This window comes from Neodiprion fabricii, chromosome 7 (assembly GCF_021155785.1).
Source record: "Neodiprion fabricii isolate iyNeoFabr1 chromosome 7, iyNeoFabr1.1, whole genome shotgun sequence".
NCBI lineage: Eukaryota > Metazoa > Arthropoda > Insecta > Hymenoptera > Diprionidae > Neodiprion > Neodiprion fabricii.
The window spans coordinates 20,661,904-20,673,515 of NC_060245.1; the positions used below are offsets into that span (position 1 = coordinate 20,661,904).

General features: G+C 39.3%; 1 protein-coding gene across 1 annotated transcript; it reads left to right on the forward strand.

Annotated features, from left to right (window-relative positions):
* The first annotated feature begins 2,834 nt into the window (after positions 1-2,834).
* LOC124185972 lies at positions 2,835-3,983 on the forward strand. Its single transcript, XM_046577232.1, has 2 exons — positions 2,835-2,924; positions 3,008-3,983. Exons 1-2 carry the CDS (start codon positions 2,913-2,915, stop codon positions 3,365-3,367), a joined length of 372 nt encoding a protein of 123 aa, XP_046433188.1. The 5' UTR covers positions 2,835-2,912; the 3' UTR covers positions 3,368-3,983.
* The last annotated feature ends 7,629 nt before the right edge of the window (positions 3,984-11,612 follow it).

Sequence of the window (11,612 nt, forward strand, 5' to 3'; positions counted from 1 at the left end):
GGATTCAAATACACGCGTTTAATTTCTACGGTATTTAAGATCGTCGTTTCATCCCTCGTGTTCACGACTTGCGCAGAACGTCTATGAGGGGATGTTTTACAGGGTGAAGTAACCGTTTTATGAGTACTTTGGGGGACCGGAGTGGATCTCCTGGTTGGTACAGCGCATTATTTCCATAGTTATATTCGCCCGCTGCAGTAAGTGGCCCAACCGAATTCCGGGGTAACTGTAGGGTGGTTTTTTTTTTTTTTTGTTTTCATTTTCTTTTCCTCTTTTAGTCCTTTCCAGTTGTAATAAATTCCGCGGGGAGTTTGCATGGCGGCGTAATAACTGAGGCGGGGGTGCGGAAGGGTTCAGGTTTGGTTTCCAGGTGGCCCAGGTGGTTCGAGCTGCACCGGCACTTGGGTTATTAACAGAATTTACTCGTCGGGATTTACTCGTTCTCTATATCCATTTAAGCCCGCTTTATGCTCAGATTATCTATGGCGTCGAGAGCGTAACCCTGTTACGTTGTAAGTTGCCTTTATCGAGTTCCACATTCTCTCTTTTGCTCTCCTTCTCTCTTCCCCACCTACACGCGATGCGCATTCTGAGACTTATACTTTGTCACGCGTTGCAGCTACCCTTAATTTCGCACCGAGTAGCTGGATTTAATTTCAACCGGATTAATTCGACCGACTAAATACCAATTACGGACGTTAATGAGGGTAATAAAATTCTTCGAAACACATGAGTCTCCAAACAAGAAAAAAAAAAAATAAAAAATAAACAAACAAACAAAAAACAAACCTTTTTCCTTATCTCCGTGCATTCAAAAAATACTTTTTCCTTCCTGAATTTTACTTGCAAAGATTTTTCTGCTGCGAAAAATCTGATACAATTGTTATCATTATTATGATTATGAAAAAAGCTTAGAGCCGTAACTTTTACTCGGTAAAATTTTAATTACTCGACTCGCAGACACGTCAATTGTTTACGCTGATTAGCATTCGCGAGCGGTACAAATACTTGTTTCACAGTCACAGAACTCAATCCTGTGTACATACATAATGCATGCTGGTGTTTATTGCTTAGTCGCCGACAGGCACGTTCGCTACGTTACAGTCCTGTGTTAATGTACAGTGCAATCCACGTCAAAGACGAAATTCCATTAAAGCCGAATGATCATTTCCAGCTCGTCAAACGGCCGAGCGACGTGGCGACGCGACGTGATGATTCAACAATGGTAATACCTGTTGGAAAATATTTACTCGGATAACAACCGCGACGTCTGTTTGCTTTTCTCACCTTGCAATTATAAAGCACGCAACGTTGTAATATTATATTTCATATCGAACTTGAGAAAGAAAAAAAAAAAAAAAAACAACGATATTTGTATTGAATATGCATTTCAGATATAGGAGGAATTTATCGTTCGAATTAATTATGTTTCGAGTCGATTATATCTCGAAATAGAAATAAGAAAGTCTCAATACTTATAAAATGAGTCCGGAACTAAATTCTGAGCAGAGTTACAGGTGCTCTGACATTAAATCTCTGGCTAGAAACAAACTCCTGTCGCCATCTCTAGAATTCTGCACGAACGCTTTGCGTTACTTGAAAATCGATGTTCCACGCTCAGTGAAAAAATAATTCTCCCATTCAGCAGTCGATACGGAGAGAAATTTAGCGAGGGGTTTTCAAACTGAGGTAGTTACTTTATCAACGTAAAAAATTCCTCTTCTGATCACTTTTGAACAAGATTTGACCTGATTACACACGAAGCTCCAAAATTCATTATGAAATTTTTATAAAAAATATCAACGTATAATTATGTGAATTGATATTGTTGATAAAATTGCCGATTTGTTTTTTTTTTTTTTTGTTTTCACAATTTATCGATCAATACGTCATCGGAATATTTTCAAGTTCGATCTACTTTCGGTAGGTTTTTTTTTTTTTTTTTAATTGTATCCATAAACGTGAAACTTTTCTGAAAGTCAGCGAGTTACTGATATTATTGAAAAATCGGGAGACGTCGAAATTGCGAAACACACAATGCCGTAATTTCCCTCATTCTCGTTGTTTCGCCGAGATGATATTACACACCGATTTAACAAAGCGGTGACATTGAAATCAGGAATTCCGCACGCGGTTCGATGCGAAACATCGTGCGAATCGAACATCACCGACGATTCGTACCAACGTTATACGAAAAGAGTGCCGACAGTTCGAATCGAAATGGATCAAAGCCGAGGGCTTGTGTCATAACCGATTCCAGTCTCAGTCACTCTTCTTGATCAATTTCGCCGATGAATCGAACGTTACGACTGCCTTTGACGATCAAAGCCTTAGCGATCCTCTGATTAAAGAACTTTACAAACTCCCTTTTTAATATGCGACTAGCGTTAACGGCGGGCCCGGTCAGCATCACGTATGCTTTCATAAAATATGACCACACAGTGACCAACATTTCGTCGGTACGTGATCTCGCGACGATTGAGAGGCATGTAAAAGTCTGCAATACGTCGAGCCACAAATCGTGATTCGTTGGATTTTCGGCCCTACGATCTTTGGATCATCGTCCAATTCCGATCCGTCGATGATTGATTTTTTTTTTTTTTTTTTTTCATCGAACGAGAAGAGCAGAGGTACAAAAACCGTCGAATCTCATTCCTGCAAAATAATTTCAGCGCTAGCGGCATCGCGATCAGCGATTTGTAACGTGGAGTCGCATTTCGCAACCTCCAGAGAGAAACTGAGACGGTGAGGCCACGAGGGGCACGAAATCGGTTGGTAGTTCGCGATTTGTATGCGCGGTCCCAAATCTCAGGACGCGTTTTGGGCCGGTTTGGTGGGGTGGTGGGCATATAGTCGAGAATGACTTTCGAAAAAGACTCAGTCAAAAGCGAAGGGAACAGACGAAGCCGACCATGACGCCTAAGGTAATGGAATCGACGAACCGATCTCATCCTCCGTCCGATTATTTACTCGAACCGTTAATCAGACCGGCCCATTTTCGTTTCAGTGGTTTTTCCTCACTCTGGTGATCGGCCTTTCCGCCGCGGAATCGCCGCCGTATCGGCCACGAGGCTGGCGTCCATCCGGTCAGTCCTTCAGCCCAGGAAAATTTGGGTCCTACGGCCCCCCGGTACCCCCCAACACTTACGGGCCCCAAAACGAAACCCCGACCACGATCTCCACAACGACCACGACCCAGGCACCGACGACGACGACACCGAGGAGCAGAGAACCGACGACACCCTTTCCGGAGGATGATAATTTTGGAAACCCGGCCCTTGCCGTCGCAAATTCGTTTGCTTTCAACAGGCCCGTTTACGTCTACAACGGTTTTCCTTATTTGTCCGGTTACACGGTGTTGAAGTGACGAATTATGGATGATTTATCTTCTGTTTTGTGAAATTACCGTCAGCGATACGCTAGCTTGTTCCTTTCATTTTTTTTTTTTTTTTTTTGTCTTATTAAGATAAGTGAGGTCTGATGACCGAAACAAATAAAAAAACCATACATGAAAGAAAGAAAAAAAAGAAAAATTGCGTACAACGAGATTCGAGAAGGTGTCGATGTTTTCTTGTTCTCTGTTTGTTGCTTTTTATAGATCGACGATAAAACTCGAGGGAATTGGTCAGCATCCGAAGGGTGGGAAAATTGGCAAGTGAATTATTTCGAATCTGAACTTTGCAATTAAATTACAGACGACGAAGCCAATAGACTTACAATCCCATAAAATTGTCCAAACGTAAAAAGATGTTATAGTAATATCATCTGGCGATTCAATACAACTGACATGAAAAACTCAAAAACTGGTATTTTTATTTTCTTTCGAAACAAGCTGGAAATCTTGAAGAATTTGATTGTGCTGGCTCAAAATATTATTTGAAAAGTGAACGATTTATTTGTTTTTTTTTTTGTTGATAGTACTGTTAAAGTAAGAAATTTCTTGTACCGTAAACAAATATTTCATTCAACATATCAGTGCAGGAATAAATTTTGAAGAAAAAATAATACTAGAAATTGGTAACAAAAATTTATTTTGAGAATATGATTAGCGTTATTTCATGGGTTTACGAATGAGGAATCTTACTTTCGAAATGCCTGAAAAATCATTAAAATTACTTGAAAAAACCTGAGATTCCCAGGGAATATTGGTGCTAAGTTTTAGTAGATTTTCCGTGATCTGAGGTTTTCTCAGGGAAAACTACTGGGCTGAATTTCGAGGGTAAGAATGTGCTCTGCGAGAGAATGGCTGGTATATAGTCGATTCGTTGAAACCGACGGTGCCTCGTGCTGATCGACGGTAAAGTCAGCAGCTAGAGATCCACATTTCGACGAGTGGTAATCAGAAAGAAGCTTTACCGCCCTAGAGATCTACCGTCTCGACGATAGTTACAGAGCTTCTAAGCCGAGTTGGTAAATCGAATTCGAACGAAAAGGGTTTAAATTTTTACGATGAAACGTATAAAAAAAAACAAAAAACCGACCCGAATTTAAAACTCACGTCCATCAGATCGCGCGTGCGCTTGATGATAAATCTGGTGCAATTAAAATTCCCCCGAGGTATAATAAATCCGACAATCAGTGGGCAAGAAAATATAGTGTAGGATAGATACGATAAGAATAACGAGATCTGGAAAAGGTGTCGCGTAACCCCGTTGAATTTTACCGGGGGGGTTAAAAAAAAGGGGCGCAGAGGCGTTAATAAGAACGTTTCACCTCCGCAGCTTTCAGGGGTGGGTTACAGTACGTGATTGAGAAATAAAAAAAGATCTTAACTCAGCTCTGGGATCTTGATAATAAAATCGTCGAGGTATACACTCGGAACCGGGCTGAAGGGGCGCAGTAAAGCGGTGGCGTGCAATGTGTAGGAATTACCAGATACCCCCGGATTGTATATCGGCCCTGTGTCTTAATCGCGCGTTAGCCAAGGGGTGAAACTTCCCATAACCCGATGCACGCCAATTCCGGAGAAGGGACGGAGGGATTCGGAGGGTCAATTTATAAACCGACATCTGTACCGAAATTACGAAGGTCTCGAAGAAGAAACTCGTCTTTGAATATGAGTAGTTCCGTGTCAGGAAAGACAAAAATCTCACTATTACCTCGAAGATTTTGATCCAAAATTTTGCACATTTGTTCGGGATGCTTAACAACGGTGAATCTCAAATTTTCAACCTTTAGAAACAAGCCGAGCACTCGGAATCGAATTTTCAAGTTTTTGGTCACATTAGTGTTTTTTAAATTTAAAAAATTGGAACATCAAATTTGAAAGATGTTCAAACAATTGAAGAGGTAATTTTCATTTGTTCGAAATTAGGGTCACGTAGCTAACCAGAAGTACCTAATAAAAGCTTGAAAATTTTTGTAATACGTCTCTACCGACTGTTTGACGTATCACTAAAATTTTAGCAGATCAAAAACCAATTTTTCAAATCAAACTTCAAGTGAATCAGTTGAGTCACGTTTCTATGTGATTTAGGATACAAGAAATAACGATCAAAGAGTTGAAAAATTTGGTTTTCAATGCCCGAAAGCGGTAAAATAAGGAGTTTGTCAAGTTCCATGGATAATCTCCATCCAATACTTGATTTCTCATCGAAATCGATAAAATTGTTTTCTGTAATTCAAGCTAAAACAAAGAAACAAACACACGCAGACGTATCGTACAATGCTGAAAAACTGTAACATGAGTTACGAAACGCGTTTCCAAATCGAAGATAATTTAATTTCCATTCGAAGCAATGATTTTAGGGTCACGAGTGCGTCGGACGCTCCGTTTTACAATCGCGTCTAAAATATGACGAACATTGACGGCGATTTTCGTCGAGGAAGAAATGAAAAGATAGTCTATTATAAATAAATAAATTATCGACTCTGTTCGGTAAAAAACGCTTTCACTCATCGTTAGGTTTCCTCAATTTTCTAGTATCGAACATCGCACGAAGGGGAAAAATTGATCGACAGTCCGGCGGTGTGCGCTAACAAACACGTCACGGTTATATTCGGCGGGCTTCCGTAAACCACACGAATGTATTTCCGTCTGGGGCACTCGGAGACCGGCTGAGGTAACGTTCTGAATTATATGCTCCTGTTTTGCCAGCCATTGGTAGGCGAGATATACTTTATACGTATATACACGTTTTTATATAGAATTTTTTGCGAAAACTCGAACCGCATCTCGGGCATTGACAGTTGCGCGGGGCGATTCTGCGGAAGCCACGTTTCTGAATTTGCAATGAAGTTATTATTTTCCCCAGTCGCAGACTCGTACACGGCAGTCGACGTCGAGTGATTAAGTAATTGCATAATCTCGCGCTGCTGTGGACGCTGGCAGCCGGTAAAATGCGATTTCCACCGAGAGAACGAACCCCGCAGCCTAGTGCAGAAAAATAAAGTTCCACTCGCTGCGCGTCAGTTAGTCAAACGGTAAAAATAAAATAAAATACCGTATAAGCTGTAAGCCCTGACGCGATTTTTCACAAACCTACTGGGGAAGGTATTTTCCTGATGAAAATTTCTGCCACCACGAAGTTTTGACAAAAATCGAACCATTTCGTATTGTTTCGAAAAAAATTGTAAATATGCATAGTTATTCGCAAAGAATTCTTATCAATTCTTTGAAAATTGTTTAGTGGCTTGCAGATTTTTTACTGAAAAAATACAAATATCCACGAACAGCTATGCATGCTTACAATTTCGGAGGAAAACACATTTTTTTTAATGAGCTGTGCGAAATATCACAATTTCCATAAAAATTCACTAGGGTAATATCGTGAAAGCCCTGCAAGTCCAGAAGCTTGAACAGGTAATTTTCTAAGTACCTTGGCACGCTGATGTTACGCGAGTTGTTTTATAGTAAAAGTAGATTAATCGCAAACTGAGGAAAAACAAACTGCGGTGAAATATACGATGGATCAATGAAATCGGTTGCTGATCTATAATCATCGGATATCGGTTTATTCGTAAAGAAACACAAGCTACCTTCGAATTGAATTCTTTATTCAGACCTCCTAGATAATTATTTTTTTTTAACGAAATATTGACCGCAAGTGTTTTATTGAAACAAGTTTTTTCAATCTGTTCAAATATTTGACCCAACAGTTTTCGTTCCTGTTTATACAGTTTTCACACGTAATTGTTTGCGAATCAAATCGTGATACAGTTCAATTTTAATTCAACATTCATCTAGGATTATTCGATCATTTAATTAGATTCATTAGTCGGCAAGTGCACAATATAGAAGTTTCAAATCGCTCTTTGATCTGATAATCGCTATGTCTGTACAAATATTGACAGAACCTTATACTTCAATGCTTGATGTTTTAAATTGTGTTGCGAATAATTTGGAGTCTCGGTTTTCAAAAAAAGCCCGCCCCGAATTCCGCCCGAATTCTTGAAATCAAACGATATTGTGATCCTGTATCAGTGTTCATTGATTAAAGTAGTTTTTTACAAATTCGGTCGCCGATTGTGTCCGAACGACAATTTGTCGCGATTTTTAGCAACGATAGAGACGGAATAATCATTCTAACAAGTGCGAGGAGCGCAGAGCAAACAACGAAGTGAACAAGCGACGGGAAACTAACTCACAATATCGAATTCGCCTAGCATCGCAGTTTCTGTCTCAATCCTGCGTTGTGTTTCCGCGGTGCGCGAGACCGAGGAAAAATTTTTGCACGCTTGGCAAGCCAACGGGAACATCTGGTGCACCGGACAGTTTCCGGCGTCACGCATTTGACCACGTTGAAATGTGCGTCCAGAGCTCCCGTTACGCCGAGTCGTACGATACCTACAAGGGGCGAAAAAATTCATGCGATCAAAACTTACGAAGAATATTTTTTCCCGGTTATAATTACCGTGGTACGTATACCGGGACAATCTCTTGAAACTTGAAAATCAACCGCGCATGCGCCAAATGATTAAATCTCATTGGTCGGCGAAATATTCCCGCAGCGATATTCTTGCCTGCGACGCAGGCGTGCCAACCTACGCAAAATGTGTACGTTTGAATTTTCAAAGAGCATAAGCATTATATTCCGATCGTTCTTCGAATAATCAACTTTCCGACCCGATAACAAATGCTTCCCAAACCTTTCCGAGTCACTGCTTAAATTATTTGAGATTCTAACCTCGAAAATTCGTATCGACTACATCGCCGGCAGAAACAGTTTGACAGCTGTAACTCGGGTTGGCCAGCCTGCGCGAACAACCGATAAAACTCGCGCATGCGCAATTGATTTTCAAGTTTCAAGAGATTGTCCAGGTATACATATATGTACGGAGTGAGCTCTTCGCGAAACTAAAATTTAAATAAATATACGCTTGACAATAAAATATGAACGTTGATATTAATTTGCAGAAGTATTCTATACAAAGAAAAAAAAAATAAAAAATTACATCCGAGCTACGAAAACGAAGAAAATTCAGCGTGCCAAAATTATGGAAGGCAATAATGGAAATCGAATAATTAAATTCAGCAAAGACGAGACGAAATTCTTTATGGGATACTAATGATAATGTTTTTATACATCTACATATATTGTATAAATTTATACACAAAACGATGAGTTCGCAGAACAATGGGTAGGGTAAAATAATTTAAAGGATTTGACAAAATTGCTGTATTTTGTCTTCCTTCGTATTATTATTAAAACTGATAGATAAAAAACAAAAATGAAAATAATACATGAAATTATTCAATCTTTAATATTCATTATTGTAATAGAAGACGAGCATTCTGTTACATTACATCCTTATTCCAGTCAACCTATGTCAAACAAATGAAAACGGCTTCTCTTTGTTTCATAAAATACTTTTTCTCGCGTTGAAATTTTTTTGAAATTATCTCGGTTTTAAAAAGTTTTTTCCGATTAAAAATTAAAAAGGCTTCACTGATTATTTTAATCACCCAATGCTTTTTTCTTGTTTTTACACGTACCATTTTTGTTTTCCGTTACAATTATTTCGTCAGACGCTATTCCCGAATAATTTCGTTCGTGAGATCAAATTAAATTCTTGGAAAAAAGCGAGAAATTGCAAAGAATTTCGGCAACGTTTCCGCGGACTTAACACTCTCGTCTTAAAAAAAAATATATATTATGTACTATATATTGTTACAGATATATATATATATATATATATATATGCATATGTTTGTAACGTTTTAAGACGTTGCATATATATATATATATATATATATTTATACTTATATATATATATATATATATATATATATATATAGTTATATTTATATATATATAGTGGCAACAGCTTAATCCTGCTGGACTGGAGGCTGAGACCTGCGATAAGCCGAGGACGTGTGTTTCGCGCCCTAGCAATATCTTTGAAAGTTTGCGGTTTCAGGAACCCTTCCTCGTCGTGGGCCGGACCACAAACTTGGAGAGCGAGAGAGAAATAGAGTGAGAGTGAGACAAAGAGAGAGAGAGAGAGAGAGAGAGAGGAGAGGGAGAGTGACTCGCCAGCAACAGCTGGTCTTCCAAAGTGACGGTAACCCTGTGAGCCAAATGCTTCATTGCTTAATAAATTTTCGATCCGAGTTTATCTTACGCTATCCAATTTTACTCAGCTGCTTGTACCGCGTGTCACGCGAGAAGTTACAACAAATACTGGGATACTGGCTCAAGAAGAAAAAAAGAAGAGATAGAAAAACAAGAAAAAATAAAATAAAATAAAAAAATGAAAAACAAAGTGTTTACGCAAATAGACAACTGAGGTTGAAAATACGCCGCGACTTTTCTTAACGTAGAAATAAACTTTTTACCTATCAAACTTCGAATGGATATACGTCCTCGAGTATTCGTGTGCACTTTTCAAGAATTCATGTCGTTCCGTGGTTTAGGTATTCATTTCTATGATTCAATTCCGCTGACGATGAAATTAATCTATTCGCTTTTTTGAACACTTTAGTGTACAATCTTGATTTTCGTTATTTACGATTTACTCGAGATGTAAGCTGCGTATTAAATAATTGTCAAGTGTATTGAGTGAGGGTGAAATCTTCTGTCAGAATTATTTGGTAGTATTATTCTCACATTGGGTGAAAAATGCAAATTTTGAGGGAAAAAAAACTCAACTTATTAACCATGTCCAAAACATCCCAAAATCTTCGAAAAAGGGTTTCTGTACTGAAATCAATGCATTTTAAGTCAGTATTTTAATTTCAATCTGAACGAGTTCATTACTTGTGTAGAAAAAATTTTTCATCTGAATTGACTATGCGGAAAAAAAATTTGGATGTGCAGTTTCGTAAAAAACGCCGTAGTAATTTCCAAGATTTTGACCACGCATAGTCCCTCCTCAGAGAATTTATTTTTGAACAATACAAAGGAAAATAAAAACTCGCATATTTATAAAGTTCGCAGTTATTCATAAACGAACCAGTAGATCAAAGGATGAGCCAGAAATTACCTAACCTAATTTACAAAATGTAAGGTCTGCTGGAAATGCGGTGTTAAATGTAACACCGAAAATATTCTACAGAAGTCCACACCATTTTGGAATTGATTTTAAGACCACTCAATGTCTCAAGAATCGAAGGATTTACTCCGATGATGTTTAATTTTGCACTGATTGTTTTGAAGTTTTATCGACACCGTGAATTTTCTGACAATGTAATCCTTTTTTTTTTCTAAATAAAAATCCAATTTCTTTGCTGCAGCTGAGGTTGAATATCTTGTGATAACCGCGTGATTAGGTAAATGATAGGATAATTGAACCACTCAAATAAAAATTACGAAAATAACTCCGCGGCATGTTAATTTTCCAGGGATGCGGGAGGTTTTCTCAGGCAATACGCATTTTCGCGGAATAAAGTAAAATATCGAACAGCTTCGAGTCTGGTCGTAGTAACAGTGAGAAAGATAGAGAAAGAGAGAGAGAGAGAGAGAGAGAGAGAGATAGAGAGAGAGAGAGAGAGAGATGAGATCAAAGAAAAAACCGTGCTCGGTGACGGAAGGGTTGGAGGAAAGTCGCGACTTGGTCATAATTCATGCATCATAACGAAGGCGTATTTAAGTATACGGAGCCCTGTGAGCGCTACTCCATGGGGTGGCTTCAATTCCGGCGCAGTTGGATGCAGCGGTTGCAGAAACGGTGGGTTCCACTTTGACTTTGAGGTGCAATTAAAAGTGAATTTTACGGCTGGCGCGCATCGCGCGAATTAAACGGCAGACCGAACGCCGCGCAGGCTTTTGCTTTGGAAACGCAAAGGCGAAAGCTCATGCCTAGCAGAGGCTTGCGTTGGCCTCCATCGATTCTCCAACTTCTAAGTATAATTAACGTACGCGGTGCGATGATGAAACACCGGGCGAATGAATCAACGAAGGGAAAAACGCGCGCTCAGAAGCGGCAAAAAGTGAGAAAAAAATAAATAAATAAATAAATTTAAAAAAAAATAAAGAAACAAACGCGAAAAGCTCGTGGTAAAATAGCTCCGAAAGTTTCCCGGCTCTCCCTCGACTACGTGGCTATTTTAGCTCCCTTGGATCGGCGCGGTTCTCGTCCAGGTTGCGCAGGACGGATGAAACGGTTGGCGAACTTATGCGCGCGCATACCTCGTGTTGTCCGAGGGCGCGATATTCGTTACCCACAGCTTT